The sequence below is a fragment of the Oncorhynchus mykiss genome, chromosome 11 (assembly GCF_013265735.2).
Source record: "Oncorhynchus mykiss isolate Arlee chromosome 11, USDA_OmykA_1.1, whole genome shotgun sequence".
NCBI lineage: Eukaryota > Metazoa > Chordata > Actinopteri > Salmoniformes > Salmonidae > Oncorhynchus > Oncorhynchus mykiss.
In genome coordinates, this window is record NC_048575.1 from 8889372 (window position 1) to 8905731 (window position 16360).

General features: G+C 40.9%; 1 protein-coding gene across 4 annotated transcripts in view; it reads left to right on the forward strand.

Annotated features, from left to right (window-relative positions):
• Positions 1-368: 368 nt before the first annotated feature.
• LOC110535228 (B-cell receptor CD22) overlaps positions 369-16360 on the forward strand; it is a 43547-nt gene continuing 27555 nt past the window's right edge. For 2 of the 4 annotated variants that reach the window (XM_036934773.1, XM_036934774.1), the window contains exons 1-3: positions 2841-3044; positions 4407-4793; positions 4921-5226. In XM_036934773.1, the coding sequence (XP_036790668.1) occupies positions 2978-3044; positions 4407-4793; positions 4921-5226 (760 nt within the window). In that variant the 5' untranslated portion in view covers positions 2841-2977. Of the gene's footprint in view, positions 564-2840; positions 3045-4406; positions 4794-4920; positions 5227-5362; positions 5630-5858; positions 5953-6063; positions 6122-6465; positions 7340-16360 lie in introns of those variants that run through there. The other 2 variants (XM_036934772.1, XM_036934775.1) reach the window with 2 other exon arrangements.

A 16360-nucleotide genomic window follows, 5' to 3' on the forward strand; every position in this document is an offset into this window, starting at 1 on the left:
TTTCCTTTGTTGTATTATATCAATTTATTGGGGGCAGACTTAGTGATTTGGGGGCCCGTTTCTGAATGCTGCTGACCTGTCCTACCGTGAGAAAGGGACAATAAATACCGTAGTATTCTTTAAAAATGATTTCTCATACAGTTATTAGGAAGTATGTCACTGATGAGATGTGAGATATGCCACATGAATTTCATCACTTTAGTTAGTCAGACCTCACTATGTGTGTGACAGTTTCTGCTGTAGACAGTTTACGTTACCGTCTAAGGCAAGTATCAACTTCTTCACTATATTTTCTGTTCATTTTAATGTTCAAAATAAATAAATAAATGAATTATGAGTAATGAGATTCAATATGTTCTGATGTACTGCTGTTTGTTCATGTATTAGCTTTACAACTGAAGGACATCGTGTATTTGATATGGGGATGGTTTAATGTGTTGTGTGAGTTAAGTTACTCCACCAGTAAGTGTATGTTTGTACTGTTTCAGGTGATCAGTAGTGTGTGAGTTCTCACATGGCTTGTTCTGAGAACATGTTTTTTCTCATTGGCCTCTTTATGTCAGGTGAGTCTTCCACACAACAACATCTAGTTATGAATCAGACATAAAGGAATAACCACAAGTCATTATATTTTATGGGATGTGCTATATTCCAGCCTTTTAATTGTGTAGAAAAGTGTACAGTTAATTCCTGATAAGTGTATTTTAATAGTCTGGATTTAAACTGCTGTGAAAAAGTTTTTGCATATTTTCAGTTATTCAATCAAAAGATGATATTAGATAAATGGAACCTGAGTGAACAAATAACACAACATTTACATACATATTTAATTTATTTCATTAACAAAGTTATGCAACACCCAATGCCCCTGTGTGAAAAAGTAATTGCCCCTTATACTCAATAACTGGTTGTGCCTCCTTCAGCTGAAATGACTCCAACCAAATTCTTCCTGTAGTTGTTGATCAGTGTCTCACGTTGCTGTGGAGGGATTTTGGCAAACTCTTCTATGCAGAACTGCTTTAACTCAGCAACATTTGTGGGTTTTCAAGCATTTGTGGGTTTTCAAGCTCGTTTCAAGTCCTGCCACAATATCTCAATATGGATTAGGTCTGGACTTTTAGTAGAACATTCCAAAACTTTACATTTGTTGCTTTTTATCAACTCTCATGTAGACTTGATTGTGTGTTTTGAAATGGTGGCACAACCAGTCATTGAGAGTAAGGGAGAAACTCCCTTTTCACACAGAGGAATTGGGTGTTGCATTACTTTGTTAATGTAATAAATGAAGAACTATAAAAAAAGTGTTATTTGGTAACTCAAGTTCCCTTTATCTAATATTAGGTTTTGGTTGAAGATCTGACATTTTGTATAAATTAAAGAAAAAATAGAGAACCAGAAAGGGGGTCAATACTGTTTAGTTTCACTGTATGTGAAACCGACGTCAGTGTTTGGTTAACAGTATAACTTCCACTACTGTCCCTGTCACCATACCGGGCTCAAACTAGTGGTCATCTGCTCTCAAACACACGTCACCTCAATCCTTGACAACACACCAACCAATTGAAAAATCACCTGTACATTGAAATAAATTCATATTAATGTTATTGGGAGAGACTGTACCAATGATGTGTATAAACCCTGGATCGCTGATGCTATGTAACGGCCAATGAGAGACTATGAAACCACCGGTCTCTATATATGGTACTCCCCAGAAGAAGCAGTCCTCCATGATAATTAATAGAATTCTACAGTATTTAAATCAAATGTTTCAAGGACTAAATTACATGTATTTCAGTATTTTGTTGTAGAAGGGACAGTAAAGTTAGTACTCTATAAATAAAATACTTTAATATCTGTACATGTTTATTTTTTGATTTGTTATGTTCAGGTGATATAAAAAGCATTATCTGGAGCACACTCAGAGAAAATGACTTAGTGTAGAGGTGCTGACTAACGGTGAATACACTGTAAGCTATAAAAACAAAGAGAGTTGAACACTCTATATATATATATATATATAAACTCCCAGTCATTTATTGGGTAAAACACCAACGTTTCTGCATCACTGTTCCTTCTTCAGGGTAAAGTCATGAATGTTTGAACCAGGTTATGTAGACAAACAGTGAAATTAGTGCAACCAATAACAATAGTGAGGGGTGTGTCATAATTATGAGGTTCATTAAAATGAATTTAATAAAACTGTTAAAAGAATAGTTTACATCATATTGAATATATTAGCCTATTGTTATCATTAACATTAGTATAAGGTTAGCATCCACATACATTATTGTTTAATTTAATTTCACATGTATTTAATTGTTTCCAATTTCATAAAATGTTGTTACATGTAATCTTTTGGTTCATCAATAATGCACAATAAGCATCATCAACAGGGGGAACATATTGGTTGTACGCTGATAAACTGTAGAAAGAATACACTCATTTAAAAGACTTCTTCATCAAACTAATTGTTCATAAGAAGGTCCTGAGATCAAAGTCAATATTAAGACAGTAGGGGTAAATGTTTTTAAATACCTCCTCTCCTTGGTAGGCCAACATACTCAATGCTTGTGTATATGCGTGTGTTTTTGAGTGAGGAGATGGGATGGTTAGCTTCAACAAAGTGAGCTGCTACTGGATAGTCAGGGTTATTACACCTGATTGAGCTGCGGTGGTTGTCACACCCTGACCTTCGAGAGCTTTTTATGTCTCTATTTTGGTTTTGTCAGGGTGTGATTTGGGTGGGCATTCTATGTTCCTTTCTCTATGTTTTGTATTTCTTTGTTTTGGCCAGGTATGGTTCTCAATTAGGGACAGCTGACTATCGTTTTCTCTGATTGGGAACCATACTTAGGTAGCTTTTTCCCACCTATGTTTTGTGGGTAGTTGTTTTCTGTTTAGTGTTTTCTGCACCTGACAGGACTGTTTCAGTTTGCACTTTGGTCTTTTTGTGTCAGTGTTCAGTTAAATAAAGGTCATGAACTCTTACCACGCTGCGCTTTGGTCCGATTCCTCCTCATCAGACGACGACACACGTGACAGTGGTCAGCTATGCATTGTTTTAATTGTCTTTTCGGTTGTCCTACGTAGGCTTTTCCACATGAACATGTGATGAGACAGATTACTCCCCTTTCCTTGCAAGAGATGATACCCCTAACAGGGATGTTTCCGCCTGTATGTGGGTGTCTGAAGAAGGATGTTTGTGTAGTGCTATTGCACTGTGAGCATGAGCCACATTGGTATTTCCAATTTGGATTGTGTGTCAAGAGTGTCTGAGTGGGTTCAGGGGGCAGGTCAGATTCACTAAACTATCCTCAATATTGTGACCACACTTATAGACCACCAGTGAGGGATCCTTGAAGAGGTTTGCCATTCTATAGTCTGACTGCAGAATATGCCAGTGCTTTTTCAGGATTGCTTTCATTTTCTCTGAACACTTGGTTTACTTAGTGCAACAGACGTTGTTTTTCTTCTTTGGTTTAGTTTTTAGCAATTCTTCTTGTGATTTTTGAGATATTTTCATCACTACAGCATCAATAGTTTTTTCCATGTAGCCTCTGAATTTAAATGTATTTTTCATTTTCTTAGCATTGCTGTCAAAGTCTGACTATTGGACACAGATTTGTTTAACCCTGCATAACTGGCTATATGGTAGACCATTCCTGAGGGGAAGGGGATGCATAATATCCCCACGTAGCAGGGTTTTGCGGTCTGTTGGCTTTGTATACAAGTCTGTATGTAATGCATCATTCTCTTTGATGATCCATAAGTCCAGGTAGTTTATTTTTCTCTCAACAGTCTGCATGGTGAATTTGAGATATTCAGAGCTCTCGTTTAGCAGAGTTTGGAATTCATTTAGTTCCTGCTGACTTCCTTCCAAGAGCACAAAGACATCTATGTATCTCTTCCATAGGAGGAATATAGAAAGTAGGGAGTGTGTCTTTGTTTTGTAGATGAGCGCTTCCTCAAATTGTTCCACATACAGGTTCACATAGTTGGCAAAGGGGGAGGCCATGGCTACATCCTGAAATGAAAGGAAAAAGTCTGACTCAAAGATTAATTAGTTATTGGACAATGCCAGTTCAGTGAGATACAAGATGCGATCATTGGCTGGAACAAGGGTAGGGTCTCTCTGTTGAAGCAAGTGTTGCAGGTCACAAAATATAATTTAAACGTCTGCATTAAGGTGTCTGTAATAGAATATACTTGTCAAAAACGAATGTAGACATTAATAAATGCATTTCTATAGCTTCCAACATCTGTTTTACACTGGAGGAGGAGTAACAAGATGGCTGTGCAGTTGCCTCCAAACAGCGCCCCATGTCAGTCATCTAGGGTTAATACATATCATTGGACTGAACTGATAATATATCAGAACCTCCCTGATGTTGTCTTTTATGTTGCAGGTGTTTTGGCCTGCTTTGGTCAAAGTGATTTGATCACCACAATGTCAGATAGACTGGATGTACTGACTGGCTCCTGTGTGCAAATCCCATGTTCATTTGATATTCCTGACCTACATAAGGATACATTTAACAGCGCAATACTAACCTCTGGAGTGTGGATTAAAGAAAACCCAAACTTTCGTGAGTGTCCGGACAGAGTGATATTTAACAGTAGTGAGACGGTCAACAGATATCAAGGGAAGATAACTGGAAACATGTCCCAGAAGATCTGCACCACAGTCTTCTTCAATGTAACCACCAATTACACTAATAAATACTACTTCAGGATTGAGAGTCAACCATTCCGTGCAACAGACACTGAAAAGTCTGTTTATATAGATGTCGGGGGTAAGAGACAATTTAACTGTTTACCAACTATTTTTCCAGTTTAGATTCCTTGCATCAAAGATAAGAGTTGAACAAGTGGATAATTTAACGATTAGTGTAAAATATATTTATCTACAATGTATTACAGATTTGCCTTCCAGTCCCATCATTACTGTCTCAGGTGAGGTGAAGGAAGGGACCCCTGTCAGTTTGAACTGCTCTGCTGTCGCTCCCTGTCCTGAACACCCCCCTGAGCTGACATGGATTCTCCCAACACAGTTCACAACTGAGAACCAACTGCAGGAGAATTCAGACCAAACCAAATCAGTTCTCTCCACGGTGACCTTCACTCCATCATACCTTCATCATGAGAAGAACATCACTTGTACTGCAGTCTACCCAGTAGGGACAAGCAACAAGACAGCTGAACATAACATGATGCTTAACGTTTCATGTAAGATTTAGTAACCGGTTCCTGTAGAATAGATCATTCTATCATGTTTTCACTGATGATTGTAATAGAGTGGATTTGATGAGACTATTCAATATACCATATCCAGATACATTCTAAATGAACCCCTCTCCCTCAGTCTCTCCTAAGGACACATTGGCCTCCATCAGTCCAGCTGATTCAGTATCAGTGGGCAGCTGTGTTAATCTGACCTGCAGCAGTACAGCCAACCCTCCTGTGACTAACTTCACCTGGTTCCAGATCAGTGGGGGTAAAACAACACAGGTAGCATCTGGACTGAGTTACACTCTCAATGTGACTGCTGGTGATGGAGGACAGTACTTCTGTGAAGCAAGAAATAGTCACGGCTGTGGGAAGTCGAATGAAGTGCAGCTGGCTATAAAAGGTAAAATGGGCACGTAGGGCACAATCGTAGGTTAGATATACAATATATATTCAAAAGTATGTGGACACCCCTTCAAATGCGTGGATTCAGCTATTTAATGACATTGACATTAATGCCCATGATTTTGGAATGAGATGTTCGATGAACAGGTGACCACATACTTTTGGTCATGTAGTGTACATTGCAGATCTTTATGTGAGAAATGACCTAATATGTGCTGCATTTTCAGGGCAAGAAGAGACTGTTAACACAATGGTTTTTGGGATTGCAGCAGGAACTTTGGGGGTCCTTTTGCTTATCAGCCTGATCAGTGTTATTGGATGGTAAAAACTATTCCTGACATCAATACAAAACTATTATTTCTGCTGTGTTTGTGCTTTAGCATATGGAAACCCTCACAGTGCATTCAGAATACCTTTCTAAATGTCTTCCAGGAGGAGAAACTCGAGGCTCCACGATGGACTTGAAAGGACAGACAGTCCACAGGGACAGGTGGGAATAAGGCTCAACTTACAAAACCATCTACAAAGTGTGTCTAAGGAAGTACTGAGTTAATGCTGAAACTATTTAAAATCATGAGATTAACATCATTTCAGAGCAAGTTTAGGGGGAGATGACCACATCGAAAGCAATGCCACATCCTGTAATGACATGGAATGATAACAGAATGGCTGTTGGACTTTGACAGTGTTCACTGTCTTTACACCTGTCAGTTGAATTTACATTTTCATTGACATCCACTCAGTATGTGTTGTGTAACCTGCTGACCTTAGAGTTTTACACATTACTGAGCTTAGAGCTTTACACCTGTTCCTCTCTCTGTGTTCTCTCCACAGAACTCCCCGGTTGGGACAGTGTGTACTAACCAGGCCACAGCCGGAGAGGAACCAGAGGAACCTGCAGAAGACCAGCCTGAAGAGATCCACTACGGTGACATAGACTTCTCCAAACTACAGACCAAAGAGATCCCAGCTGCAGCCCAGGACAGGGTCCAGGGACAGGAGAGTGAGTACGCTGAAGTCAACGTGACTGGGAGAGGGGCCCAGGAACCACCTCTTAACAACCTAGATGGGCTTTATGCACAAGTGAATAAAACAGGTGGATGCTAAGTATTTTGCAATTGGGTATCAAGTGTTTTTATGTAGAGTATTGTCATTGTGTATTAGTTTCTAATGGTACTTTTGTTACATTTATAATTGTGTGCTCTTTAATTATCTGCATATTTGTAGAATTTTCTGGGATGAAAAGTGTTTAACTGTTACTATAGTGTTGATACGATGATGCAGGCTACTCTTTATTTTAGACCATTTATTTTGAGTGTTGAGTTCACAGAGCATCTGTTTAATGGGTTCCAGTATAGAGGAACTGCTGAGTTCAACTAGCTCACTGAAGGCAGTTTAAGACCATATAAAGTCAATGATGACTGAGGAGAGAAGACACAGTTAGTTGGAGAGACAGTGGTCTGATACAAGACAGGAAGTTGGTGAAGTAAGTCTACATGATGTCAGAATGGTGTTAAAATCTACTAGTCACTGTTTATCTTCCTCTTTTGTGCAGTTCCCAGAATAATAATATCTATTTTCAGTTTATATCTATTTAGAAGTAATTATTTCAGTTTTTATGTTGAGTGTTAAATCGAAGAAACAATTGAGACTGAATTTCAGGTTGTTTATTAATTGCCCTGCAATAAAAACCTTTACATTCAATGTCCATGAAATATTTTGGTCTTATTGGTCCAACATTTAACATCTCATTAAAATGGATTCTATTGAGATGTTCACTGTTCTACACACAATGTGGAATTATGTTTTTAGACATAAAAATGAAAAGCTGAAAGTCAATATGTATTCAACACCTTTTCCATGTCAAGCCTAAATGAGTTCAGGAGTAAAGATTTCCTTAACTAGTCACATGAGTTGCATGGATTCACTCTGTGTGCAATGCTTGTGTTTAACATGATTTTTAAATGACTACCTCATCTCTGTACCCCACACATACAATTATCTGTTAGATCCCTCAGTCAAGCAGAAACTTTCAAACAGATATAAACAGCTTTCCCATTGCCTCACAAAGAAAGGCACCTGTTTCTAGATGGGTAAAAAGAAAAGATATCTGACCTTGAAAACCCCTTTGAGCGTAGTGAGTTTATTAATTACACTTTGGATGGTTTATCAATACACCCAGTCACTACAAACCCACTCAGGGATTTCACCCACAAGAGGTTGGTGGCACATTAATTGGGGAGAATGTACTTGTGGTAATGGCTGGAGCAGAACAGGTGGAATGGTACCAAATACATCCAACACGTTTTCCATGTGTTTGATTCCATTCCATTTGCTCCGTTCCAGACATTATTATGAGTTGTCTTCCCCTCAGCAGCCTCCACTGATTTCACCATAAGGCCAATGGTGACTTTAAAACAGTTACATAGTTTAATGGCTGTGATTGTGAGAAAATTGAGGATGGATCAACAACATGTTAGTTACTCCGTAATCCAAACCTAAATGAGAGACTGAAATGATGGAAACGTACCGAATAAAAAATATTCCAAAACATGCATTCTGTTTGCAATAAGGCACTAAAGTAAAACTGCAAAACATTTGGCAAAGAAATTCACTATGTCCAACATATCGTTGAGTACCACACTTCATCTTTTCAAGCATGGTGATGGCTGCAATATGTTATGGGTATGCTTGTCATCAAGTGTTTTAGGATAAAAATAAATGGAATAGAGCTAAGCAAAGGCAAAACTAGAGAAAAACCTGGTTCAGTCTGATTTTTAAAAGACACTGGGACGCAAATTCACCTTTCAGCAGGACAACAACCTAAAACAAACAGCCAAATATACACCAGAGTTGCTTACTATGACAATATTGAATGTTCCTAATTGTCCAAGTTACAGTTTTGATGGGCTTGAAAATCTATGACAAGACTTGAAAATGGCTGTCAAGCAATGATCAACAACCAATTTGAAAGAGCTTGATGAATTTTTTTAAAGAATAATGTGGAAATATTGTTCATTTCAGATGTGCAAAGCTCTTATAGACTTAACAAGAGACTCACAGCTCTTTTTGATTTATTTTTATTTCACCTTTAGTTAACCAGGTAGGCCAGTTAAGAGCAGGTCTCATTTACAACTGCCACCTGGCAAAAATAAAGCAAAGCAGTGTGACACAAACAACACAGAGTTACACATGGAATAAACATACAGTCAATAATACAATAGAAAAAGTCTATATACAGTGTGTGCAAATGAGGTAGGATAAGAGAGGTAATGCAATAAATAGGCAATAGTGGCGAAATAATTACAATATAGCAATTAAACACTGGGGTGATAGATGTGCAGAAGATGAGTGTGCAAGTAGAGATACTGGGGTGCAAAGGAGCAGAATAAATAACAGTGTGGGGATGAGGTAATTGGATGGGCTATTTACAGATGGGCTATGTACAGGTGCAGTGATCTGTGAGCTGCTCTGACAGCTGGTGCTTAAAGTTGGTGAGGGAGATATGACTCTCCAGCTTCAGTGATTTCTGCAGTTCGTTTCAGTCATTGGCAGCAGAGAACAGGAAGGAGAGGCAGCCAAAGTAAGAATTGGCATTGGTGGTGACCAGTGAAATATACCTGCTGGAGCGCGTGCTATGGGTGGGTGCTGCTATGGTGACCAGTGAGCTGAGATAAGGCGGGGCTTTACTTTGCAGAGACTTGTAGATGACCTGGAGCCAGTGGGTTTGGCGACGAGTATAAAGCGAGGGCCAGCCAACGAGAGCATACAGGTCTCAGTGGTGGGTGGTATATGGGGCTTTGGTGACATTCAGATGACACTATGATAGACTGCATCCAATTTGTTGAGTTGAGTGTTGGAAGCTATTGTGTAAAGGACGTCGACGAAGTCGAGGATCAGTAGGATAGTCAGTTTTACGAGGGTATTTTTGGCAGCATGAGTGAAGGATTCTTTGTTGCGAAGTAGTAAGCCGATTCTAGATTACATTTTGGGTTGGAGATGTTTAATGTGAGTCTGGAAGGAGAGTATACTGTCTAATCAGACACCTAGGTATTTGTAGTTGTCAACATATTCTAGGTCAGAACCGTCCAGAGTAGTGATGCTGGTTAGAGTTGCCCTGCCCTATACAAAACACTCACAAAATTTGAGTTTGCTATTCACAAGAAGCATTGCCTAATGTGAACTGTACCTCAAACAAAAGAGATCTCAGAAGACCTAAGATTAAGAATTGTTGACTTATATAAATCTGGAAAGGGTTACAAAAGTATCTCTAAAAGCCCTGATGTTCATTAGTCCACGGTAAGACGAATTGTCTATAAATGGAGAAAGTTCAGTAATGTTGCTACTCTCCCTAGGACTGGCCTTCCTGCAAACGTGACTGCAAGACCACAGCGCAGAATGCTCAATGAGGTTAAGAAGAATCCTAGAGTGTCAGCTAACGATTTACAGCAATCTCTGGAACATGCAAACATCTCTGTTAACAAGTCTACGATATGTAAAACACTGAACAAAAATGGTGTTCATGGGAGGACACCACAGCGCTACTGGCAAAATATTTTGTGGAAGGATTAAAATAAAGTTGAGTTGTTTGGAAGGAATACACAATACTGTGTGGAGAAAAAAAGGCACAACACACCAACATCAAAACCTCATCCCAACTGTAAAGTAGGGTGGAGGGAGCATCATGGTTGGGGTCTGCTTTGCTTCCACAGGGCCTGGACAGCTTGCTATCATCATCGGAAAAATTATTTCCCAAGTTTATCAGGACTTTTTGCAGCAGAATGTAAGGCTATCTGTCCTCCAATTGAAGGTCAACAGAAGTTGAGTGATGCAACAGGACAACAAACCAAAACACAGAAGTAAATCAACAACAGAATGACTTCAACAGAAGAAAATACGCCTTCTGGAGTGACCCAGTCAGAGTCCTGACCTCAACCCGATTGAGATGCAGTGGCATGACCTCAAGAGAGCAGTTCACACCAGACATCACAATAATATTGCTGAACTGAAACAGTTCAGTAGTACAGAAAACTGAGGTTGAGGTTATTGCTTCCAAAGGAGGGTAAACCAGTTGTAAAATCCAAAGGTTCACTAACTTTTCCCACCCTGCACTGTGAATGTTTACTCGTGTGTTCAATAAAGACGTGAAAACGTATAATTGTTTGTGTGTTGTTAGTTTAAGCAGACTGTGTTTGTCTATTGTTGTGGCTTAGATGAAGATCAGATTAAATTGTATGACCAATTTAAGCAGGTAATTCCAAAGGGTTCACATACTTTTTCTTGCCACTGTAAACTCAGGGTACCAAACGCTGTCTTCCAACCCGAGATAGGAGAGCATTTTCTTAACCATATCCCTTTTATCAAACCTATTTTTATTTATTTTTTAACCTTTATATAATCAAATTGGAGTGAAAAGAGTGTCTCTGTGGCATCCAGCCCACCAGGCTCCTCTTTGCAAATAGACTTCAAAGAGGAAGTTGGTGTCGGAGAAGTTGAGTGGTGTGTGAGAATCACTCAGATACAATTACAGTTACTCTGTTTCATACCAAGTCTGTTTTTCATGTTGAAATATAATGTGACAACCATATGTTTTGCATCGAACTCAAATGTAACTTTTCCTTTTTTGTCTTGAGTCAAATGGTTCATGATTGAACTGTATTTTTAAATCCCACACACATTCCTATTCAAGCCTGGCAAGAATCGACGTCTTCACAGTATCTTCTGTTATTTTGAACATTCAAAATAAATTAAAGGAGATTAATTCTGAGTAATGAGATTCAATATGTTCTAATGTACTGCTGTTTGTTCATGTATTAGCTTTACAACTGAAGGACATCGTGTATTTGATATGGGGATGGTTTAATGTGTTGTGTGAGTTAAGTTACTCCACCAGTAAGTGTATGTTTGTACTGTTTCAGGTGATCAGTGGTGTGTGAATTCTCACATGGCTTGTCCTGAGAACATGTTTTTTCTCATTGTCCTCTTTATGTCAGGTGAGTCTTCCACACAGCAACAGCAACAACTAGTTATGAATCAGACAGAGGAATAAGCACAAGTGATGATATTTCATAGTGTGAGCTATATTCCCGTCTGTCTCAATGTATAGAAAAGTGTACAAATAATTCCTGATAAGTAGAGTTTAATAGTCTGGATTCAAACATTGTGCTCCAGATATGTGCATGATCCAGTTTAGGGCATGGAGTGGTGACATCAGGACTCCACCTTCCGGCGCCGACAGAGATGGCCGCTTCGCTTCGCGTTCCTAGGAAACTATGCAGTATTATACATGTTATTTATTACATTGGTACCCCAGGTAATCTTAGGTTTCATTACATTCAGTCGGAAGGAACTACTGAATATAAGAGCAACGTCAACTCACCATCATTATGACCAGGAATATGACTTTCCCGAAGCGGATCCTGTGTTCTGCCTTCCACCCAGGACAATGGATCGGATCCCAGCTGGCGACCCAAAACAACGAGGTCGTAAAAGAGGCAAACAAAGCGGTCTTCTGGTCAGGCTCCGGAGACGGGCACATCGCGCACCTCTCCCTAGCATACTCCCAGTCTCTTGACAACAAGGTTGATGAAACCTGAGCAAGGGTAGCAAGGATAGCATTCCAGAGAGACATCAGAGACTGTAATGTTCTTTGCTTCACGGAAACATGGCTCACTCGAGACACGCTATCGGAGTCGGTGCAGCCAGCATGTTTCTTCACCTATCGCGCCGACAGAAACAAGCTTCTTTCTGGTAAGAAGAAGGGCGGGGGTGTATGCCTTATGATTAACGAGACGTGGTGTGATCATAACAACATACAGGAACTCAAGTCCTTCTGTTCACCTGACTTAGAATTCCTCACAATCAAATGTTGACTGCATTATCTACCAAGGGAATTCTCCAGGGCAACCAGGGCTGGTATAACCCTGGATCATTGTTATTCTAACTTCCGTGACGCATACAAGGCCCTCCCCCGCCCTCCTTTCGGAAAAGCTGACCACGACTCCATTTTGTTTCTCCCAGCCTACAGACAGAAACTAAAACAAAAAGCTCAGGCCTGATCAACGCTGGTCTGACCAATCTGATTCCACGCTTCAAGACTGCTTCGATCATGTGGATTGGGATATGTTCCGCATTGCGTCCAACAAGAACATTGACGAATACGCTGATTCGGTGAGCTAGTTCATTAGAAAGTGCATTGATGATGTCGTACCCATAGCAACGATTAAAACATTCCCAAACCAGAAACCGTGGATTGATGACAGCATTCGCGTGAAACTGAAAGCGCAAACCACTGCTTTTAACCAGGGCAAGGTGACCGGAAACATGACCGAATACAAACAGTGTAGCTATTCCCTCCTCAAAGCAATCAAACAAGCTAAGCTTCAGTATAGAGACAAAGTAGAGTCGCAATTCAACGGCTCAGACACGAGGTATGTGGCAGGGTCTACAGTCAATCACGGATTACAAAAAGAAAACCAGCCCCGTAGCGGACCAGGATGTCTTGCTCCCAGACAGAATAAATAACTTTTTTGCCCGCTTTGAGGACAATACAGTGCCACTGACACTGCCCGCAACCAAAACCTGCAGGCTCTCCTTCACTGCAGCTGATGTGAGAAAAACATTTAAACGGGTTAACCCCCGCAAGGCTGCAGGCCCAGACGGCATCCCCAGCCGCGTCCTCAGAGCATGCGCAGAGCAGCTGGCTGGTGTGTTTACGGACATATTCAATCAATCCTTATCCCAGTCTGCTGTTCCCACATGCTTCAAGAGGGCCACCATTGTTCCTGTTCCCAAGAAAGCTAAGGTAACTGAGCTAAACGACTACCGCCCGGTAGCACTCACCTCCGTCATCATGAAGTGCTTTGAGAGACTTGTCAAGGACCATTTCACCTCCACCCTACCTGACACCCTAGACCCACTCCAACTTGCTTATTGCCCAAATAGGTCCATAGACGACGCAATCGCAACCACAATGCACACTGCCCTAACCCATCTGGACTAGAGGAATACCTAGGTAAGAATGCTGTTCATCGACTACAGCTCAGCATTTAACACCATAGTACCCTCCAAACTCATCATCAAGCTCGAGACCCTGGGTCTCGACCCCGCCCTGTGCAACTGGGTACTGGACTTCCTGACGGGCCGCCCCCCAGGTGGCGGGGGTAGGTAACAACATCTCCACCCCGCTGATCCTCAACACTGGGGCCCCACAAGGGTGCATTCTGAGCCCTCTCCTGTACTCCCTGTTCACCCACGACTGCGTGGCCATGCACGCCCCCAACTCAATCATCAAGTTTGCGGACGACACTACAGTGGTAGGCTTGATTACCAACAACGACGAGACGGCTTACATGGAGGAGGTGAGGGCCCTCGGAGTGTGGTGTCAGGAAAATAACCTCACACTCAACGTTAACAAAACAAAGGAGATGATTGTGGACTTCAGGAAACAGCAGAGGGAGCACCCCCCTATCCACATCGACGGGACAGTAGTGGAGAGGGTTGTAAGTTTTAAGTTCCTCGGCGTACACATCACGGACAAACGGAATTCGTCCACTCACACAGACAGCATCGTGAAGAAGGCGCAGCAGCGCCTCTACAACCTCAGGAGGCTGAAGAAATTTGGCTTGTCACCAAAAGGACTCACAAACTTCTACAGATGCACAATCGAGAGCATCTGTCGGGCTGTATCACCGCCTGGTATGGCAACTGCTCCGCCCACAACCGTAAGGCTCTCCAGAGGGTAGTGAGGTCTGCACAACGCATCACCGGGGGCAAACTACCTGCCCTCCAGGACACCTACACCACCCGATGTCACAGGAAGGCCATAAAGATCATCAAGGACAACAACCACCCGAGCCACTGGCTGTTCACCCCTCTATCATCCAGAAGGCGAGGTCAGTACAGGTGCATCAAAGCAGGGACCGAGAGACTGAAAAACAGCTTCTATCTCAAGGCCATTAGACTGTTAAACAGCCACCACTAACATTGAGTGGCTGCTGCCAACACACTGATTCAACTCCAGCCACTTTAAACAATGCTACTTAATATAATGTTTACATACCCTACATTACTCATCTCATATGTATATGTATATACTGTACTCTATATCATCTACTGCATCTTTATATAATACGTGTATCACTAGCCACTTTAAACTATGCCACTTTGTTTACATACCCTACATTACTCATCTCATATGTATGTACTGTACTCGATACCATCTACTGCATCTTGCCTATGCCGTTCTGTACCATCACTCATTCATATATCTTTATGTACATGTTCTTTATCCCTTTACACTTGTGTGTATAAGGTAGTAGTTGTGGAATTGTTAGGTTAGAATACTCGTTGTTTATTACTGCATTATCGGAACTAGAAGCACAAGCATTTTGCTACACTCGCATTAAAACCTGCTAACCATGTGTATGTGACAAATACATTTGATTTGATTTGATTTGTATATTGAAATTAGTTCATATATTTTGCTGCAGAAGGAGAGATAGACTGTACTGAAAAGATCATATTACCTCCCTGATGTTGTCCTTCATGTTCCAAGTGTTTTGGCCTGTTTGGCCAACGAGATTTGATTGCCACAATAGAAGATAGACTGGACGTACTGACTAGCTCCTGTATGCAAATCCCATGTTCATTTGATAGTCCTTACTATAAATTTAACAGCACAATACTTACCTCTGGAGTGTGGATTAAAGAATTAAGAATTACCAGTGGGCGTCCGGACAGTGTGATATTTAACAGTAGTGAGACGGTGACTAGATCTTCAAGGGAAGATAACTGATAACTATTTTTCTAACATTTTATGACTAGAATAAGACCAAGTAGGCGGTGTGCCTGTCAGTGTAAAATATATTTATCTACATTGTATTACAGATTTGCCAGATTTGCCAGGTGAGGTGAAGGAAGGGACCCCTGTCAGCTTGAACTGCTCTGCTGTCGCTCCCTGTCCTGAACACTCCCCTGAGCTGACATGGACTCTCCCAACACAGTTCACACCTGAGAACCAACTGCATAAGAATCCAGACCAAACCAAATCAGTTCTCTCCACGGTGACCTTCACTCCGTCATATCTTCATCATGAGAAGAACATCACTTGTACTGCAGTCTACCCAGTAGGGGCAAGCAACAAGAGAGCTGAACATAACATGATGCTTAATGTTTCATGTAAGATTTAGTAACCGGTTTCTGAAGAATAGATCATTCTATCATGTTTTGACTGATAATTGTAATAGAGTCGATTTGATGAGACTATTCAATATACCATATCCAGATACATTCTAAATGAACCCCTATCCCTCAGTCTCTCCTAAGGACACCTCAGCCTCGATCCGTTTGGATGGTTTATCAATACACCCAGTCACTACAAACCCACTCAGGGATTTCACCCACAAGAGGTTGGTGGCACATTAATTGGGGAGAACGTACTCGTGGTAATGGCTGGAGCAGAACAGGTGGAATGGTACCAAATTCATCCAACATGTTTTCCATGTGTTTGATTCCATTCCATTTGCTCCGTTCCAGACATTATTATGAGTTGTCTTCCTCTCAGCAGCCTCCACTGATTTCACCATAAGGTCAATGGTGACTTTAAAACAGTTACATAGTTTAACGGGTGTGATTGGAGAAAACTGAGGATGGATCAGCAACATTGTGGAATAAGTCAAGGGGTCCTTTCTGAAGACACTGAGGATACCAAACATTAGGAAAACCTTCC